We start from the raw sequence: 21557 nt of genomic DNA on the forward strand, positions 1-21557 counted from the left end.
AGGGAGCAAAACCAGGGCTGATAACACTGCACACTACACTGCTTGCTGTTTGAAATGCGTTTAACCCTAGTCTTCTGGTTCCCAAGCAACCCCCACGGCAGCTCTCACCTTGCAGAGCAGCATGAACATCAGGAACAAGGGGGTCACTGCCAACAGCCTGGACTTCTGAGCCCAGCTAGGCTGTGCGAAAAATCCCTTGCTAAGGGAATGAATCCCTACCCCACAAACTTCCTATGGAATGCTCATACTCAGCCACACTTCCATGCATCAGTGCAGATCAGAAACAATTTGTGGCACTGGCTAAGCTGTTTTGAAGGAGCTGTTTTGAAGGAGCTGAACAGGTTGGTCCTGAAGGAAGAATTTCAGCCTCAGACAGAAATGAAACCCCAGCAGCATTAAGGGCATGATGACTTGGTTCCTGTTGCAAGTGACAGACTGAGAGCTGCTCTGAACCAGGTTCTTTCGGGCCAGCAGTAAGCACAAAACCATGTCAACCAACATTTTATCAGTCACCTCCTGTTTCAAGGCTCTTCCAAAATAAAGACCACAGAAAGGTTATAAAGAAATAATGCTTTCTCCTGGTAGATGACTCACTGTACAATTTCAACTGTTAAATGAGCTTTGAAGTCCTACAAAAGAGTTCTCTTCAAAGGCATGCTTTGAATTAGACTACTCTTTGAGGACTGGTGCAGCTACACCTCGATGCTGTTCAGTTCAAGGAGTGCCTTTCACACACAGAGTCCATGAGCACACATGGAAGGAGGACTGCACAGCCCAGAAACACTAAGGAGCTGAGAAGAGGTATTTACGCTGCTTCACATCACAAAGAGCAGAGACAAGAACACTTTATGCTCCTGCGGTCTGTATTATTGGTTATCAATGAACATATATGCAAAGTCACTTTCCAGCACTGAAATGAATGCCGATGCCTAAAAACAACCTCTTGCTCCCTATGATCAGATGCCTTTTTCTTTGATTTAAAGAATTCCTGCCAATCGTTAATACAGAGCTAACTGCTGAAATGTTCAGAACATGTCAGTTCTGGTAGGCTTGCATCACAAATGCTGCCTTTACTGGATTGCAGCACTAGGACACAAAGTCCTGCTGCACATAGTGACAGGATTACAATAATTTCAGGAGACAGCATGTCCTTTATTAAGATGGCTCTCTGCCATTCATCTACAAATGTTTTGCTCAAAGTACTCCACATTTGTTTCAGCTTCAGGCTCCTTACATCGCTATGGTAGGGTTAGAGATGGTAAAGTGCACTAAGGTTCCCATTCTTTACAAGTGCTGTCACACACTCTGCCTGTCCCCCATCCCAACAGCCAGACTGCAGCAGGAGGAAGGGAACCCACAGTACCTCGAGGCTTGATGGGCAGCCAGACGTGGTCAGTGGACATGGCAGCAGCCTGCACTCTGCACTAGCTCAGGCTGGCAGGTGCCCGGGCTTGGGTGAACAGAGGCTTCCTAACCCTGGCTCTGACTTAATGGAGATATGCCAACATATACGAGACCAGTGGAGCCACTGACAGCTTTATACAGAGTGCTTTGTGCAGTGAACTGATTAGCTGCCCCATGTTCCCCCACATCCCTTTTTTTTTTTTTTTTTTTTTTCCTGTCAGCTCCTGGATATTTGTTTTGTTTGTTTAGCTTTTGGAGGAGGCTGGGAACTGAAGAGGCAAGGAATTAGCAGCCCTTTTTCCTTAAAACAACAGTTTATTTAAGAGCTGGAGGGTGCTTCTACAAAGTCTTGCTGAACTTCTATTACAAGTACTGTGTTTACAGCAGCAGGGCAAACCTGCATTTTGTGCTGAGTGCCTCACCATGAGACACCTATCTGCAGGGGACACTATGGTGACAAGTGTCTTAACATCTCTAACATGACAAAAGGACAAATCCCTAGCTGTCAAAACGCTGATACCAGCTTCAGAAGCCCTACAGAGGGGCTGAAAGCCACCAGTGTCATCAGGCAGCCAAGAAGGCCAAGGGCATCCTGCCTTATATCAGAAATAGCACACCCAGGAGGAGCCTGGAGGTGATCATCCCTCTACACTCAGCACCCTAAGTACTGCGTTCATTGTTGGGCTCCTCAAAGACATCAAGGCTCTGGAATGTGTCCAGAGAAGGGCAAGATATAATATCTTTACTGATGACCTAGACGAGGGAATTGAGTGTACCCTCAGTAAGTTTGCAGATGACACCAAGTTGGGAGGATGTGTCGATCTGCCTGAGGGTAGGGAGGCCCTTCAGAGGGATCTGGATGGGCTGAACAGCTGGGCTGAGCTCAATGGGATGAGGTTCAATAAGACCAAGTGCCGGGTCCTGCACTTTGACCACAATAACCCCATGCAATGCTATAAGCTTGGGGCAGAATGGCTTGAAGAATGTAGAGAGGAAAAGGACCTGGGGGTGTTGGTTGATGCTCGGCTTAACATGAGCCACCAGTGTGCCCAGGTGGCCAAGAAGGCCAATGGCATCCTGGCCTGTATTAGAAATAGTGTAGCCAGCAGGAGCAGGGAGGTGATCAACTTCTTCCCCAAAAGAACGGTGATGCACTGGCACAGGCTGCTCAGGGAGGTGGTGGAGTCACTGTCCCTGGAAGTGTTCAAGAACTGTGTGGATGTGGCACTGAGGGATATGGTGGACATGGGGGAGATGCGCTGATAGTTGGACGTAGTGATCTCATACGTCTTTTCAAACCTTCGTGATTCTATGATTCCCAAGAAACCTACTCCCACTGATTGTGCTACACTGTCTTTACCTGGACTTAGTGTGTTCATGCCAGGATATCACATTTTCTCACAGCTCAGTAACTGATGGATTTAGGCATCAGAAAACACCACCCATGCACAGAAAATGCACTCCAGTATGTGTGTACTTGCTGTCTGGCTGCAAACATGGTTGATGCATTCACTCTTCTGCAACACCAGTGAGCAACACTTCTCAGAATAGTTCTCCTTATTCCAGGCATTCTTGCATTTTGAGAAAAAAATCTAACAATTAGCATAGCAGGGTTTTTGCACCTTTGAAAAGGCACCTGAGAAAGACAACAGCCCAGATGCACTGACAGGCAGGCTCAAGAGTGACTTCTGCTTCCTTTAGTACCCTCAACCCTTTCCAGAGAAAAAGTTCCTTCCACTACAGAGTTGCATCATTCTTTCTTTACAAAGAAGATAAGCTCACTTCCTAATTCCAGAAATTTCAACTGCTGTTGCTGTCATTGCAGTGATTTGAGAAGTAGCTTCAATTTTCTAAATGGGCATTTTTCAAGGGAGAATTGGGAGAAAAAGACAGCTACGGAGATCTCCATTTCTGTGTGATGCTGCCAGCAGCTGACACAGCAAGAAGCATGATATACCCATTCATCACAGCAGGGACAACTCATGAGGATACACACAGGCAAAAAGATACTAGCTTGAGAGGCAGTTGCAGCTGCTCCCAACTGCACCACTTAAACTCACATCCAGAAGTAACCAAGGAAGAAACCAAACTAAGCATTAGGCTGCAGTGCGCATTCAAGCATCCAAAGTTTACCAGATTAGCTCTTACCACATGCTTCTCCGTAGGTCCAAAGCAGTGGATAAGGAGTGGCAGTACCTACTGACAGCCCCAGATCTCCTAGGAAACCGGAACTACTGTGATGTCACACATGAAGGCCAAAACACAGCCACTTCGGAACATAGGGATCTTAGGCAGATTTCACACTAAACAAAAACACACAGTCAAGTCATACCAGGCTGCAACTGGATAGGCTAATAAAATGAATGAAGAAAGGTTACACATTGAGTTTGCAAGTCCTACATCTCACATTTACACTGAAAGTCAAATATAAGCTACCACTGGAAAAAGAAAAACGAGCAAACTGAAAGCCAGAAGTGTAAATAGCATGCAGAATACTGAGAAGATGGAGGAAAACTTAGAAGAATCAGCCAGGAGAGCAGATTCAAAACTGACTTTATCTATAAACAAAATTTACTATCTCTACGGAGGGTAAGTAGACCACCAATAAGGAAAGCACTGGAAATGACCCACATGCATAAGAAAGAAAACAAGTGGGAACTATGATGAGAATTTGAGAGGTCCAATCCATTAAGAGTAACCTGACAATCACTGGGAACCACAGTCAGCATTCTTCTGTATCTGTTCCGAGAACCAGCAGATTGCTTTAGGAAGCTTGTTTCTCACCACCACCCCTTGAATTACAAACAAATACATATGAGCCTAAATTTGTGTTTGCATTGCTAGAGAAAAATAAAATAGCAGGACATGCAAAAATTGCTGAACAGTAGCAGTTCTTTGAAGATGATGGCAGGTGGCAAATATTTAGAATTTTCAGGATTTGGAGTTGCAATTTTTTTTTTTTTTTGCTGTCTTTGGATTTGGAAAAATGTTGGGCTATGTCCTACCAACAGAGACCACACTTTCCAAGACAACTTAAGAAGATAAATGCCAGAAGTTTGGATTTTTTCTTTTCTTTTTTCTCACAGTAGCATACAAAGGAAGAAGGAATGCAAAGTCTGCTACAAAGAATATAGAAAAAAGATTACAACAAACTCACCCTGTAAAGTCAGAAAGAAGAAAAGAAATAGTGACCAACACCACGGAGAGAACCACTTGCTTTTAGATACAGTGCTGTTCAGTTGCTCACTGTATACACAGCAAAGACAACTCAGGGAAAAGTGAGTTATAGCTTGTTTTAGAAATATGTACCCTTTCTCCCACTCTCAATTTAGCAAGAAAGATTACACCTACTTTGGTCCATACAAACTTAGGCTCAGTGACTGTGTAGAACCTTGAAAATACTCTTATTTATTATCTCTGAGAAAGAGTAAATCCCAGGCACTGAGCCTGAGCCCCCCTCTTCCTTCTCAACACAATGCCAACACAAGGCAGGAGCAGGGCCCAACCCTGGCATGGAGGTGCAGCTGTAGGGACTGCTCACAGGGAAGAAGACCAAATGCCATCCAGATACAAGGTTATTGCCACTACATGCTGTGTGAGGACTCCCACGATGTTCTAAAAACATGAAAGCAGGTCCAGAACCTCACACACACTTCCCTTCTCCCAGTTTGTCTCCCTTCAGCTGGGAAAACTTAAACCTATCTCAGCAGAAATTTGTTTTTCCCCATAGAAATGTCTCAAACATAATTAAGAGATTCAACCATGCAATAATGAGACCTGGAGTTGCTCCCAAAAGAACACGAACTGCACACATATCCTCTCTAAGGTTCTCTGCACCTCTGAGCCAGATGCAAAGTATGAGGAAGCTCTGCTGGGAAAGGACTGTTTTCTCAAAGCAAGCTAACCTATTTGCAGGGACCTGTATGGGTTCCCCAGGCCAGCTGCAGAGCAGAACCAGCTCTTACCAGGGGGGCACACTCAGCCCTGAACAGCTTGTGTGAACACTTACTGCATACAGCCATGGCCAGCAGCTGGTAGAGATGAAGTATCCAGATGCAGAGAAGCGCATAGGAACCAGCAGCCTGCAAGCCTTTAATCTTTGTTGTTTTTTTTTTTGTTGTTGTTGCTTTTTCAGATTTGAAGGCACGTGACTGGCCTTCACACACCAGGAATGACTCCTCCCAGAGTCAGTGATTTCCTAAGAGCTGGGAAGGATGTTACTCTCCGCTCGCTCGGCAGAACACGGGGTTTTTGGGTTATTGCGGGCCGTGCATTACAGCCTCACGCCACCTAGGGTTTGTGTGCCATTACTGTCCTTTCAGAGAGCCGCACGGGCTCCGTGGGCCGGCTCTGCTCTCAGGCCGCACGGCCGCCCGCCCCCCATTCTCCTTTTGCAGCAGGGACGCTGCGTGCCATTTCCAGGTGTAAAGCTCTTTGTTTCCATATCCATCCCCTCCTCCCATGCAGAACCGAGAACTATCAGCGTTTTACAACCTGTTCCCCCCACCAACTGTCACTGGGAAGAGTACTCCGCCAAACGCTCTATAAGTCAGGGAAACATCCGCGCGCAGGAAGCTACTGCGTTTCCGTTTTCGGTTCGCTGGAAGCGCGGCTTCGGTAAAAGAGGAGGTCCGTGCTTACACCGCGCTGCTTTGCCCGCCCACCCCTCGCTCGCCCCGCTGCCGGGTACAGGGTGAGGGGAGCGGGATCCCCTGGCGGCTCCCCGCCGCGCCGCAGGCCGGCATGGGCCGGAGCCACCCACCAACCCAGTGCTCGTGCAGGCGCCCTGCTCCTCGCAGCCACAGCTTTGCAAAAACACACCCTTCTAACAGAAGTCGCCAAGGAGCCACTGCGGCTCTTGTGCAAGCATCACACATGTGGACGTTTAGGTGATATGGCAGTTCAGGATCACTTCAGAGTCATAGAATCATTCAAGTTGGAAGGGACCTTTGAAGGCCGTCTAGTCCAACAACCCAGCAACTAACAGGAACACCTACAGCTACATCGGGTGCTCAAACTGACCTTAAGTGTCTCCAGGGACTGGTCATGCACCACCTCTCTGGGCAACCTGGGCCCATGCTCCACCACACTTATTGGAAAAACCTTCTTCCTTATACCCAATCTAAATCTGCACTCCCTCAGTTTGAAACCATTTGTCCTTGCCATATCATGACAAACTACACTAAAGAATCTGTCTCCTTTCTTAAAAGTCCCACTTGTTGTGGTGTTGATGCCGGTATTCCGCATCAGAGCATCACGCAGCAGTGAAGGAGTTAATGGTGTGGGAGCAGCAGAGGGGCGGAGCTCCGCACCGGATGCCAGGCGGCGCTCTGCCTGGGCGCGTTGCTCTGGGCTGCCGTGGAGGTTCAGCACGTGTGCTTCCCCTGCAGTTCCTCCTTAACGTAAGCTCACAGCTTTTGGTTTGGAAATTTTACCTCTCTCTCAATTGTTCAATTTTATTAGATTTAGTAAAGTTACCGTTCTTTCTCAGATCGTGCCGTTGTTTTTGTAGACTCATCTCTTCCCGCTGTTTCCCCCTACCCCCAGAGCGCGCGGATCTGCTGGGGCGGCTATGTGGCCACTGACGCTGTTTTTTTTTTTCTTTTTCTCTTCTCTCTCCCTTCTCGGTTTCCCTTGGGTTACTGTCACGGATTACACCCTGACACCACTTTAGATACTGAAAGGCTGTTCTCAGGTGTCCTCAGAACCTTCTCCAGGCTGAACAGCTTCACGTCTCAGCCTGTTCTCGGAGGTGTTCCATCCCTTGAATAATTTTTGTGGCCCTCCTATGGACATGCTCCAACAGGTCCATGTCTCTCCTATATACTCAGGACTCCACATCTGGACACAGTACTACAGGTGAGGTCTCACCATTACAGAATCACCTCCCTCACCCTGTTGGCTATCTACTTTTGATGCAGCCCAGGATACAGTTGGCTTTCTTGGCTGTGAGGGGACATTGCTGGCTCACATCCAGCTGCTGTCCACCAGCAGACCCAAGCCATTTCTGGCAGGGCTGTGCTCTATCTTACATCCCCCAGCTCATCCTAATAGTGGGTGCTGTCATGATGCAGGTGTAACACCTTGCACTTGGATGTACTGAATGCCATGAGGTTGCTTCAGGCAACTTAATCACACATGCAATCCCTTAGCAATAATATCTGCGGTTTGCTTGTTAGCTGGGTACTGTAACAGTACATCTTGATTCTTGCCTAAATAAATCCTGTGCAAGCCTCAACACTCAAACTCCTCAACAGCATGCTGCAACACCACAGTTCTTTCATGGCTTCAGTTGCACAGCATACACAGCTTGTCAGCCATCTGTGCTCTGGTGTAATACAACACAATTTTGGACTATCAGAGTGGGGGGGTGTTAATTAGTCTATTGTCTGGAGGATTACCCATTTGGGCACACACGTCTGGCTGCTCTGCTGCAGCTACACTCTTTATCCATATCCCATCCACTATGCCAGCAAGCTTTCAGGCTTTGTACCTAACAAAGTTGTGCAGACTAAAATAGTGGCTTGATTGCAAAATCACTATTGTGAACATTTTGGGGTTTTTTTAGTAAAAAGACGGTTTTAAAAAGCTCCATTGGTGTTTCTCTATTGCTACAAGTTTAAACTCAAATGAACATAATTCCTAATGAAATCCACACTAGGTGGGCAACCAACATGTTTCCAAGCTCTGTCTAAGCTCACTTTGTCCTCAAGACAACTTTTGTCTCCAAAAGCCAGTGTGGACCTTACCTGACAGTACTTTTCAGCATGAGGGTCACCTAAAGCAACACTGATGGGGTAACTGTATGGGAACTGCTGAATCACGGCCTGAACCACTGATTGGTCACCTGAGGTGAGCACCAAGTCAGCCATGGGGGCACAGGTGAAGGTGATATACCTGTGTGGGTGGAAGGGGTGGAGCCTAGTTCCTCCTCTCTCAAACCCCATTTAAGGGCTGACCACCACCAGGGAAGGATCTCTTCTTGGAGATCCCTCCCATGTGGAGTCCTCTGCGAGCCTTGTCATCTTAAAGGTGAGCCATCTTCTCTTTTGTATTACCTGTATAACTGTTTATATAGAACTACTTAAAATATACCATCTTCTATACTATTCCCTGGTGGAGTATCGTCATTAGGAGTTATTTACTCTACATTTGGCGAGCCAGGCAGCTCTAACTAAATCCATAATGTCGTTTATTTGGAGTATGTTTAAATGGGCCAAGGGGGAGAACGTTACCCCCCTAGAACAGACAATCCCTGGTCTAATTCCAGGATTCATGGGGTCACCCTACTATGGATTGGCATCCGTTATTGAGAAATGGGGACCCATGCGGGTTCCAGGGACTGCCGCTCCTTCTCCATCTTATTTGACTGACTACTTCGTAGGATTAGATAAAGACATACTTGTTACCAAGGAGCGGCGGTTAGCTGCCTCTGCAGTAGCCTGGCCATTAGTAATGGCCATACTCAAGTTAGATGTTGCAAATGTTAATATGGAGACTGAAAATCAGTTATTACGAGACCGTATTGAGAAACTGGAACAACAGCTGGGTACGTTAACAACCAAAAAGCCTGGCCTAAATGTCCCCACAAGACAAATAAGGAATATATTGGTAGAAGACACCCCAAAATCAGAGGAAGAAGACTCTGATATGACAGGGGAAAAGATCTCTAAGGCAGATCTCGAAACTCCATCTATGATGGACCCATTCGAGATTCGGCCTATTATAACTCAAAAAACAAAGAAGGTACAGGATAGACCAGCAGGGGTGCCTCCTGACCAATGGCCCCCTGCAGAAACCTGCCTCCATGTGACCGCTCGTCCATATACAGCTAATGAGTTGATGGACCTAGTACAACGGTTCCATCAGAAACCAAGAGAAAGCATACCATCATGGCTCCTAAGGTTATGGGATGCAGGAGCTGAAAGTGTTTTAGTAAATGGAACAGAAATGTCAAAATTAGCATCTATAACGATAAACCCGGCATTAAGACAAAGATTATATGCAGCTGTCCATTATAATGAGGAAAACCATTCTATTATAGATTGGTTGATGGCTGCATGCCGCTTAACATGGCCCAACAAAACCGATATCCCTCTTAATACTGGTTTGTGGTCCTCTATGGAGGACCTCCAGACCTATATCAGAGAACTGGGTATGAGGGAGGCTCTGTATGCGGACACTTTTGAAAGCCCCGATACGGAAAAATTTACAGCGGGCATGAGAGATCTAATACTACAGCAGGCCCCCTCCCACCTATATGGGATGTTGGTTTCCATATTAAATCCATTGGTGGCATCAGAAGCCATCGTACAGCAGGCAGCCCAGTTAGTAGCAGACTTAGGGGAGACGGAGCGCGTAAGAACCAGGCGTAATGTTCGTATAGTGGAAGATGCTGAGGCCTTCCCTATTAGAACTAAAAAGCCTGCTCCACGGATGCCCCGATCAGGCCCCGTACGGGTATCCCGGAGGACTATGTTTAATGATCTCATACGGGCTGGGGTTGCATTTACCAAAATTGATGGGCAACCCAACCATGTTTTGTTACAGCTGTGGAAACAGCTTAGAAATGATCAGAAATTTCAGAGTGCTCCCAGAAAATCGGGAGTACGAATTATAGAAAAAACACCAACAACAACCTGGAATTTGGCTGACTTTATAATACCGAACAGAAGGAAAAAAAAATCCGCAGGTGTCACAGGCTACAGTGCCTGAGCCACCTGTGGCAAAAGATTTAGATCTGGCAAAATTCATGGATTAACGGAAAATTCTGGTCCCCATAGGGCCTCTAGCTGTGACCGGAGGCCCTATGTAGAACTAACAATATTCTGGTCCAGGACAAATGTGCAGAAGGTGATGGCTCTAGTGGATACTGGCGCAGAAACATCGATTATATATGGAGACCCAACGAAATTTAAGGGTAATAGAGTGATGATTGGTGGGTTTGGGGGACAGACTATTCCAGTCACCCAGACGTGGCTGAAATTGGGGGTTGGGCGTCTCCCGCCCCGGGAGTATAAGGTGTCGATTGCCCCAATTCCAGAATATATCTTGGGCATAGACATTCTATGGGGTCTGGCTCTCCAGACAACTGTGGGAGAGTTCAGACTACGGCAGAGGTACATTAGTATCCGGGCAATACGGACAATATTGAGGGGCCATGCGAAACATGAGCCCATTTGTTTGCCAAAACCACGCCGGATTACTAATGTAAGACAGTACAGACTCCCGGGTGGACAAGAAGAAATATCAAAAACAGTGCAGGAATTAGAGAAAGTAGGTATTATAAGGCCTGCACACAGCCCATATAATTCCCCCATATGGCCAGTACGGAAGTCGGATGGAACATGGAGAATGACGGTGGATTATAGGGAACTGAATAAGGTCACGCCGCCCATCCATGCGGCCGTACCCAATATTGCCTCCTTAATGGACACTCTTAGTAGGGAAATTAAAACCTACCATTGTGTCCTGGATTTAGCGAATGCGTTTTTTAGCATACCTATTGCTAAAGAATCACAAGATCAATTTGCATTTACGTGGGGAGGCAGGCAGTGGACCTTTCAGGTCTTGCCACAGGGGTACGTGCACTCACCAACATACTGTCATAATTTGGTGGCACGTGACCTGGCTGATTGGAGGAAACCAAACAGTGTGAACCTATACCACTATATTAATGACCTCCTGTTAACATCCGACTCACTGGAAGCAGTAGGGGAGGCAGCAGATTCATTAACTGCCTACCTAAGTGAAAGAGGATGGGCTATCAATCCTCAAAAAGTGCAAGGTCCAGGACTGTCCGTAAAATTTCTAGGGGTAGTCTGGTCAGGAAAGACCAAAGTATTACCTGATGCCGTCATAGATAAGGTTCAGGCATTTCCAGTCCCTACAACACCAAAGCAGCTGCAGGAATTCCTGGGTATATTGGGATATTGGCGTTCCTTTATACCTCATTTGGCGCAGCTGCTGAGACCTTTATATAGACTTACCAAAAAGGGCCAATTATGGGACTGGGGGAGAACAGAACAGGATGCTTTTCAACAGGCGAAACAGGCAGTTAAACAAGCCCAGGCACTGGGTATATTTGATCCTACCCTTCCAGCTGAGCTAGATGTTCACGTAACTCAAGATGGCTTTGGCTGGGGCCTGTGGCAACGTCAGAGTTCTGTTCGGACCCCCATTGGATTTTGGTCTCAGGTGTGGCATGGAGCAGAGGAAAGATATAGTATGATTGAAAAACAGTTATTGGCTGCCTATTCTGCATTACAAGCGGTAGAGCCAATAACCCAAACAGCCGAAGTTATAGTCAAGACTACATTGCCAATCCAGGGGTGGGTAAGAGATCTGACCCACCTTCCTAAGACGGGGGTGGCCCAGGCGCAGACGGTGGCACGATGGGTTGCCTATCTCAGTCAGAGGAGTAGTCTATCTTCCTCACCGTTGAAAGAAGAGCTTCAGAAGATTCTTGGCCCAGTAACGTATCATAGTGATGCACCAAAACAAACTTCGGTTGCTCCACCACAGAAGAGTCCCGTCCAGGAAGGAATATATCCTATTCCTGAAGATGCCTGGTACACGGATGGGTCCAGCAAGGGCAACCCAAGTAAGTGGAGAGCAGTAGCGTACCATCCTGCCACAGACACAATCTGGTTCGAAGAGGGGGATGGTCAAAGCAGCCAGTGGGCAGAGCTGCGGGCGGTGTGGATGGTTATAACCAAAGAACCTGGTGATGGTATCCTGAATATTTGCACAGATAGTTGGGCTGTGTATCGGGGGCTCACTCTTTGGATCGCACAGTGGGCCACCCAGGATTGGACTATCCACTCCCGACCGATCTGGGGCAAAGATATGTGGTTAGACATATGGAATACAGTCAAACACAGAACTGTGTGTGTCTACCATGTTTCTGGTCATCAACCCCTACAGTCACCAGGAAATGATGAAGCCGACACACTGGCCCGAGTTAGATGGGTTGAGAACTCTCCATCTGAGAATATCGCTTACTGGCTACATCAAAAGCTGCGGCATGCTGGGCAGAAGACCATGTGGGCAGCCGCTAAAGCGTGGGGACTGCCCGTACAACTATCGGACATCGCTCAAGCATGCCGAGACTGTGACGCCTGCTCTAAGATAAGACCGAGGTCGTTGCCTGAAACTACAGCCCATCTTGCTAGAGGACACAATCCTCTACAGAGGTGGCAGGTTGATTATATTGGGCCTCTCCCTCGGTCTGAGGGGGCGAGATATGCCCTAACCTGTGTCGACACCGCGAGTGGGCTAATGCAGGCCTATCCAGTACCAAAAGCCAACCAGGCATACACTATAAAGGCACTCACAAGGTTGATGGCTGCCTACGGGACACCGCAAGTCATCGAGAGTGACCAAGGAAGTCATTTCACGGGTGCAGTGATACAACGCTGGGCAGAAGAAAATAATATTGAGTGGCGATTCCACCTGCCATATAATCCAACGGGGGCAGGCCTTATCGAACGTTACAATGGTATTCTCAAGGCTGCCCTGAAGACAGACTCTCAGTCCCTGCAGGGGTGGACAAAGAGACTCCATGAGACCCTGCGGGACCTGAATGAAAGACCTAGAGATGGCAGACCCAGTGCCTTGAAAATGTTACAAACAATATGGGCCTCCCCACTTAGGATCCAAATTACGGGCACCGATAATGAAGTGAAACCTCAGATTGGCAATGAGAACAACCTTCTGCTCCCTGCCCCTGAGGACCTAGAACCAGGTACCAATAGAATAAAATGGCCCTGGAAGGTGCAGGTAGGACCACGATGGTGCGGCCTACTTGCACCTTGGGGGAGATTATTGGAGGTGGGGGGTTCGGTAGCTCCTCCGGTTATAGGTACATGGCCTACTGAAATAATGGTTAACACTCCAGTCTTCATTGCTAAGGGGACCCCTATCATGTCTCTGTGGCAGATCAGGACACCCCCTTTGGTGCCTGATATAGTCGTCCAGCCACAGACATCGGGTCAAAGGGTTTGGTACAGGCGACCAGGGCGTGCCCCTGTACAAGCTGAAGTGTTAACCCAAGACAGGAATACGGCCTGTATCTTGCCCTGGAAAGCGGATCTTCCCCTCTTGGTACCTCTAAAACACTTGTATTACTCCCCATAAGTCTATGAATCACCAGAAGGAATCAAAACAATACTGCAGTGTTCCAGAGTTGTTATAAGACCATGTGAAGCATCTGGTGATGGTCTAACCGGGACTGATGACACGTAAGATGGACCTGCACTGTATGATTACATGCTTCCAGTAGATACCACCGAGCACTGGCCCAAAGAAGAGTTCGACGGATGCGCCGATCATCACTCATATCAGATTACATCAGCATGCGTTGCGACGGGCAATTATGTAAGCGTCGCGATGTATTGGGTCTCTGTATCAAGGGGAACTCACCTTATGGTTACTTGATCAGTGGTTCATGTCGTGAAGGGGTGGAGTGTATGGGAACTGCTGAATCACGGCCTGAACCACTGATTGGTCACCTGAGGTGAGCACCAAGTCAGCCATGGGGGCACAGGTGAAGGTGATATACCTGTGTGGGTGGAAGGGGTGGAGCCTAGTTCCTCCTCTCTCAAACCCCATTTAAGGGCTGACCACCACCAGGGAAGGATCTCTTCTTGGAGATCCCTCCCATGTGGAGTCCTCTGCGAGCCTTGTCATCTTAAAGGTGAGCCATCTTCTCTTTTGTATTACCTGTATAACTGTTTATATAGAACTACTTAAAATATACCATCTTCTATACTATTCCCTGGTGGAGTATCGTCATTAGGAGTTATTTACTCTACAGTAACACATCAGGGTGTACATACACTGCTTGTCTTCCACTACTCCATAGTCTTTCAGTGGGCAAAAGAGCTGCTCAGTTTCTGGCTTTTTTTTTTTTTTTTTTTTTTTTGTCAGCTCATAAAGCTGACAAAACCACCTCTGCTCAGTGAATAATTTCACACTTGCACAAAAAGTCCAAACATACAAAAGACCTCCTGCTACAAATGCCCCGGAAAGCTTAGACTATACAGTCTCATCTAAGGGAATTGTCTAAGGGCTACTAACATAACGTCCTGCCTGGAAGAAAGAGACCCAAGGCACCTTTGTTCCTAGCAAGATCTCTTACCCCCTCCACTGCTTTTGGTGGTACCCTTGAGTTAAGATTTGTCTGTCTCCCCATCTCTCTTTGACAACACCTTAATGAGGAAAGTTTGCTCATGGAGCAAGTAAATTTATATGTATATATATATAAGATTTTCTGATTACATAGCCCAGTGTTTCCTTCCAAGTTCTTTTCTTACTTGTCTCTCCCTTTGCCTGAATCTTTGAAGTTTTTGTAACACTCCTTCCTCTCTCAGTTAGTTTCTAGTGTCACTATTTAAGAAAATCAGCTAACTAGTGCAGTTAGGGCAAAGTGGGAGCCAAGCCTCATCTCAACAAAAGTAACTGGAAAAACTCTTGCTGATCTCTAAGAGAGGAAATAGAGACACACCTTTAACATCCAGACCACAAGTTTGTTTGGACACATCATTATATAGTGCACGGGATTTTACTTTTCCTAAAATTGCTGCTGGCAAATTCACATGGAAGTGAAAACAATAATGTTCATCTGTATCAGGTCACTAACTTCTCTGGGTCAGGTCCCAGAGATGCTACAGTACATCTCATCATTTTTCTTGTTGCAGGAATCACAGAAAGACCTACAGAAATTTCTAAACTTGTACTTTCTAGTAAACAACAGGTTTGGATGGCTCTTGTCTCTTTTGTAGCTTACTCTGTTGCAATGGAAATCATTTAGTGTACAAAGTATGCAGCGTGCAGAATAATAATTACACCTGAGATGGCCTGCTGAAGTACACAGGAAAAATTAAGCATAAACACAGAAAGCTCATCCACTATTTTTACCTTCCCAAATGAGGAACTTCTGTGACATCTCCTCTGAAGAACGTTTCGCTTACATTCCTTAAGCCATTGGTGATCCCTTCACAGCAGCTCTTTGCTTCCCTATCAGGGGGAAGCTGAAAGACATCCATCTGTCCCGAGGCTGAAGTTTGCTCCAAAAACCGACTGCCCTCCTTCATACGCTGCTGGATCATTGGAGTGAGTGGCATCTCAAAACTGAAGTAGCTATCAGGCTCTGAGTATAATGTCTCCAAAGACTCTGCACTATAGTATAAAGAGGCATTGTCTAGGATGTTTTCGAACTGCGAGCTGTACAGATCAGTGGAAACATCAGAGTGCCTCTGTCCAAGGACATCTTCATATCCTCCCATGACTGCTTCCCCCTCCTCCATGATCCTAGAAATTAATCACAAACAGCTTGTTTCAGTTTGGCAGCTAGGTTTGGACCTCTGAGCAGACTACCTCGTTCCCCACCTACATAGAAAGAAAGGTCTGTGCTTTGTTCAGGACAACATTCAGTGGACAGCACTCCAGCATCTCTCCTCATGCTGCTTCCACTTATGGCAGCACCATCTCCTTCTCTGCTTTGTTACAGTCTAGGGGACACAAAAGGATACAGTCTGCTGGGCAACAGAGGAAACACTATATACAGCCTAATGTAAAGTAATGTCAGTCTCTGCACTCACAAATTCACCAGCTGTCCACTAGTACCATTCCTACTGGCCATGGAGGCTGCACAGCCTGGAGCCACATGCCCAGGTGGGCACTCTCGGGGGCTGGATGAAGCCTCTCAAACTGTGAAGCAAGTAAGATCCCAGCCTGGATCCTGAGGGACCGGAGCTCACACAGCATCAGGTAGGTAGAGTGCACTCTGGTTATTTTTTCAGGCTTCCCCCTGCTGAGAGAATCCAGCAGTTTTTGACATGTCTCATTACAATGTGTGCCCTCACATGGCAGCAAGGGCTTGAGGCCTAGGGGCAGGTTTCAAGTGTTTACAGCACTCATCTGTCATCTGGGCTGAAACCAGAGCAGCTCTAGCACTAACCAAAGCAAAGTGCTCAGGGACCCAAATAGATGCATGCTGTCTATCCCACAGCCACCAAGGCACCCATCATTCCGTTACAGACACATTCAGTAAGGAAAAGCAAGCAAATCAGGATATCCCTACAAAGAACAGCCCACACCATTCTTCCATGTGCTCTGCTCAAAATCAAACATCTAGAATAGTGCATGTGGGCAGACCTATGCAATGCCTACATTTAATGATTTACCAAGCCTGGATGCTACTTACACGTGCCACAGTTTCTTCATTACACAATCATTACCAGGCAGATTGCAAGAGACACTTCCACACTTCCAAATCTGAGCCTCCTTTCCAATTCCAGCAGTGTGGTGTGGACTGGGCCCAGCTCAACCTCTGGCACTGCCCACCACTGCACACTAAACATTACTGTTTCCAACATGCTGCACAGAAGACAAACAAAAACTGCTGATAGCAAACCTGAAGCTCCTAAATGGGCAGACACAGGCCCCATGCTTGAAAAGAGACACACTCATCCTTTCCCCCGACATCATTCAGGCACCATCTCACCTGCCATGGCCACTCTCTAGCACAGTGGTCTCCTTGCTGCTGTTCTTCTTGTCCTTCACAAAAACTTCATCCTCCCCACTCTTTTCAAGCAGTGCTAGATTTGTGGCTCCATGGGCAGCTTCCACCCTGGGCTCTTCCCAGACCTCTCTCTCAGCATTGCTCAGCAAGGTGACCAAGCTGGGGGCAACCATCAGTGGCACAGAGTGGCTAGATGTTTTGGGGAACACTTTCCTCTCCATAGATGTGGTCTCTAGCAGTAAATGCTTCTTTCTGCTTTGCTCCTCTGCTTTTTGCAGCCATAAAATCTCCACCCCTTGAAATTCTACATGTTTGCTCACAGCTGCCTCTTTAGAGAGTCTCCTCTCAGGAACCATTTGCATTCTGCCGTGACAATAAGCTGGAGACTCCTCAGATTGTGCCCACCCCTCCACTCTGCTGGCTGCTTCCACGTTTGCCACAGATGGTCTATGACAACTTCTCTCCTCTGCGGTGTGGACCTCCTCAGCTTTATTACTGGTGTCTTGCAAGGACTCATACTGCTTTTCACCAGTCCATATTGGAGACAGATCTTTCTCTATGATCAAATGCATTTTTTCCTCAGCTGTTCGTTCAAATGGAAGAGGCATGTCTGAGAGTTTTTCTTGGCCTGCTGCAACTGGTTCTCTGTCTGTCTGCACATTTTGGAAGCCAGAAACACTCTTTTTTTCCATGTGTGTCTCTGAATCAAGAGAAGTATTTGCTCTCTCTTGTACCTTTGTTGCTCCTAGCCATTGAGAAATTTTCATAATCTCCGGCAAGTTACCCACAAGTTGCAAACCTTCTTCTTCTGCAGTGTGCAGCTGTGCTGTCTTAACCGGAGCTCTAGACTCATCTGCAGAAGCCACAGACTGGGGAGGAGGCCTGCCAGGTGCCTGGTGATGGTCCTGTCCTTCTGGAGTGCACATCTCAGGTTCTGCCTGGCTTTTTGATGAAGTCCTCAGTGCATCTGTACTTGCTTCCATAGTGCCATACTCTGGAAATTCATTGATGATGGTGTGGGGCAACAAAGTATTACTTCCATGGCTACTACCTGCAAAAAAAGAAAGCAGAACATGGATTAACCTACCATATGCATAAGCAAAAAGCTTAATCCCCACTTCCCAGAGGGAAAATACCATTCTGTTTAACTCACTTCTGCATGCTCACAGACTTCTGTGTGCAGTTATCCACAACTGGTCCCTCTTACATATGAGTTTCTAGGCAGCCCTACTCTGGAAGTGTGTACTGCTGAGGAAGGAAAGCCAAAAATATCTACAGCCAAAAATGCTACACCTCAAAAAGGGTCCCAGTGGCCCATGAATATCTAAGGCCATGTGCCAAACACAAAACAAGAAGAAAGCAGATATTCAGAGGTCCAACATCTATCCACAGCATGTGCCATATGCACTGGTTTTGCTTAAGAAATACTTTAGGTAATTTTCACTTATTAAGATGAAACACAAGGAAGGCCACACCCCATAATAAATCCTACAAAATCAATTATGTAAATTACATGGCAAATCAACTTTCTGCCAGTACTACCCTCCTACTTTAACAACTCAGGTAACTGAATGCCGTGTTGCAGAAACGCATGCATGCCAAGTAGCTCACATTTTCTCTTTAAAAAAGTACATTCAATGCTTCACAAAAAACCTGCTAACACTCCCTCCTCATGCTGATTCTCAAATCAGTGTAAACAAAGAGGGAGAGAAAACCAATGGTGGCATTTTCAAAGGAGCTGAGAACCCAGTGGCCCCTATTGTTCTTGGGTAACACAGAACTTGCTGTTCTCAGGGCATGAATGAATCAGCATGGATGGCACACTGGCGCCTATCTGGCCACCTGATATCATGGTCCAGGGAGAAACTGCGCTTTCAGAAAAAGCAGCTGCAGCTGTGTTCACTGTACACTTAGAGAAAGGCTTGGCCTGATGTTTAAATTGCTTTAAACCAAACAATGAGGAGGCTAGATCCAAACACGATTGTGAAAAATGTCAAGAGGGACAGATCTGAAACCAGATATCTGTTTGCATTTGGATGCTTCACCCTGCTGGGGGTGCATCTCTGGGTGCTGTTCTACAAACACATGGCTGACTCTGCTCCAGCGTGTCCACAAGCCAATGCTGAGTAGAAACTCATGTATCTGTTTAATGATAGGCTGAGTTCAAGGTAAAAGGGAGGATAATTTAAAGTGAGCTCAGCATCACATAGGTGTGCATATATATCTGCCAGTGGTTTGTAAAGACAAGGAGAAGCAGCTCATACCTGGCAGTTAACTAGTCAGCAGCTCCAACCACAGTGTTAATACTGCACATGAGGTGAGTGTGCACTGAATCAAACAGACAGACTCAGACTGTGCCAAGACAGAGTTTTGTTCCCTGTAGGTTCTCTGATATCTCTGCACCCTTGATTTACTCATTCCACAATAAAACTTCAGTGGGTCAGATTTTACCGAGATGACTTGGCTGCCACTGAGGATAGTGTCTGAGACAAGCAAGGGTCTCCTCTGCTACAAAGATTCATGAAGCCTCAGACTAAACAGTAAGATCCCACATGACTGTGGAGAGCAGAGATGCTCTGTCCACACCTGCACTGCTGGCCTGGCTCTATCACAGTGTTTACAGCTCACAGGTGGGCATACACTGCAAGAGTTAGGAGATAGTGATGTCTCCTTCCCCAGTATGAGTGCTTCTAGGCATGGTGTCTTTTCTAAGTGCCTAGAAGCTCCAGATAAATAGCATCCACTGCATTCAGCTGTACAACCACACAGGGCATGCATCCTCTGTATGTTTTATGGCAGCAGCACCAAGTCACCATCTGGACATGCATTTGCCAGGACAAGACTAGTGAACAGGAACAAGGCTATGCAGTTGCAGTGATCCCGCACTTGCACCAGGACTAGCTCAACCTCAAGCCAGCAAAAGGCTCCCCACACTAGAAATTAGCCCAGAGTATCATCATCCACCCCAGACCTCCATGGGGCTGAGATGCAGTCAATGAGTGCTGGAGGCCAATCTCCAACAAGGCAACACACATACAGCTCATGCTAATTGGCCAAACTTGTCTCTGCTAATCGTTATCTTAGCTTCTGAACTGAGATGAGGGAAACAGAAGTGGACGTATTTCTAGCAGTGAATTATTTTTTTTTTTTTAATCTTTTCTCTTTTTTAATTATTCTTATTTCTAGCTGAACACATTGCTGCATGCCCCATCTATTGCTGGTGGCTGCTGCACACAACAGTAAACAGTCTCCATAAAGCTTCTGGTTTGCTTCTCCTCCTAAATGTTTTCCATAACCTACTTCCAAACTTACCCTCCAGCAAGCCCAGTACACTCAAGAAAAGCCAGGCAAGCAGAACAGGCAGGTGTACATGCAGGCACACACAGACACACAGAGGGAGGGAGCACAGAACACCTCTCTGGTGAACACACAAGCTGCAGGTGTTTCACATGGGAAAGAGGAAGCACTTTCACAGTATAAAATAAAGGCATTTTCTACAGTGATGTCCACAGCAGCCAAGCTCTGGCAGGACTTCTGCTGCTGCAGTGTGACCACAAGCGAATGGGATTCTTGCTTTCACAGCCTCCTGGAGAAATGTTATCTTATTCAGAGATGAATAAAAAATTCACATTGCACCAAAGCAACAGCCTGTTCCCACTGCATCATGCACAGTCACACACAGTGTAGCTACAGTCTCTGCTCCATGCAGACACCAGTACCACCTGCTCCTGCAAGAGGCAAAGCCTTCCACACTGCTCAGCACATTACTTCAGGTGCGAGTGCCTGGAGCAGCCTTAGCTCTTTAAGGGAAACTCCTCCCTTATTCCCATCCACCACCACAGCATCATGTCTTGCCGCAGCTACTGGCATATCCTGTCTAACCCCATCCCCCAATATGACTGCATTACAAACAAGGCTAGAAAAGCAACAACAAAATTTAAGGACCACACTGAAGATGAGCAGGGAAAAAAAACACACACCACCAAACAAACAATGAAAGGACACACATTCTCAGGTAACACCGATTTCTACTTTGCATTGAAAGCTGCTTCTTTCAACAAAGCAAAGCTACAAGGAGAGAGAAAAGGCTAAAATAGCACGGGGGTGAGTGGCTAGAAAACGGAGACCAGGAGAATATAATCTAACAGCAGCTGGCAGCCTTTCTGATGACTAGAGGCTGAAAGAATTCATGGCTTAAATCAGGCATAGATACGATATTTCATAGATAAATAACCACTGCAATTCAATCAAACTTGTCTACAGCATAATAAAAGGAAATTTTAGGAAGAAAAATGCAAGTTACAAGCACAGAGAGACATTTTGTTTACAGGTACATTTTACAAAAAAATGGTGTGAGTGTCTCTATACCAAATTTTATATATATATAAATTATCTAGGAAGAGAAATTAGATATATTTGCTTGAACAGTCTCCTTACTCACAGAGGTTACTGTAGCTCCAGCAGTTACCCATTGGTCAAAGAAATAAAATGCACAGATCATCAGTTTATCTATAGCGATACCAGCTAATTCAATGGCTGCTGTTCTAGTCAACTGGAATAAAAATTGTTTCAAATTTCCTGGCACCTGCTGCCCTGCACTGCACACAGTGATGTAAATGAAAGCTTT

The 21557-nt window shown here is 46.5% G+C and overlaps 1 protein-coding gene across 3 annotated transcripts in view; it reads right to left on the reverse strand.

Moving 5' to 3' along the window:
* PSD3 (pleckstrin and Sec7 domain containing 3) overlaps positions 1-21557 on the reverse strand; it is a 123595-nt gene that overhangs the window by 81797 nt on the left and 20241 nt on the right. For all 3 annotated transcript variants that reach the window (XM_065740704.1, XM_065740703.1, XM_065740702.1), the window contains exons 2-3: positions 16913-17981; positions 15325-15717 (exon numbers count right to left, since the gene is read on the reverse strand). In XM_065740704.1, the coding sequence (XP_065596776.1) occupies positions 15325-15717; positions 16913-17981 (1462 nt within the window). The remainder of the gene's footprint in view (positions 1-15324; positions 15718-16912; positions 17982-21557) is intronic.

Source organism: Cyrtonyx montezumae, unplaced genomic scaffold (assembly GCF_038088225.1).
Source record: "Cyrtonyx montezumae isolate F1298 unplaced genomic scaffold, pur_monq_1.0 scaffold_29, whole genome shotgun sequence".
Classification (NCBI taxonomy): domain Eukaryota; kingdom Metazoa; phylum Chordata; class Aves; order Galliformes; family Odontophoridae; genus Cyrtonyx; species Cyrtonyx montezumae.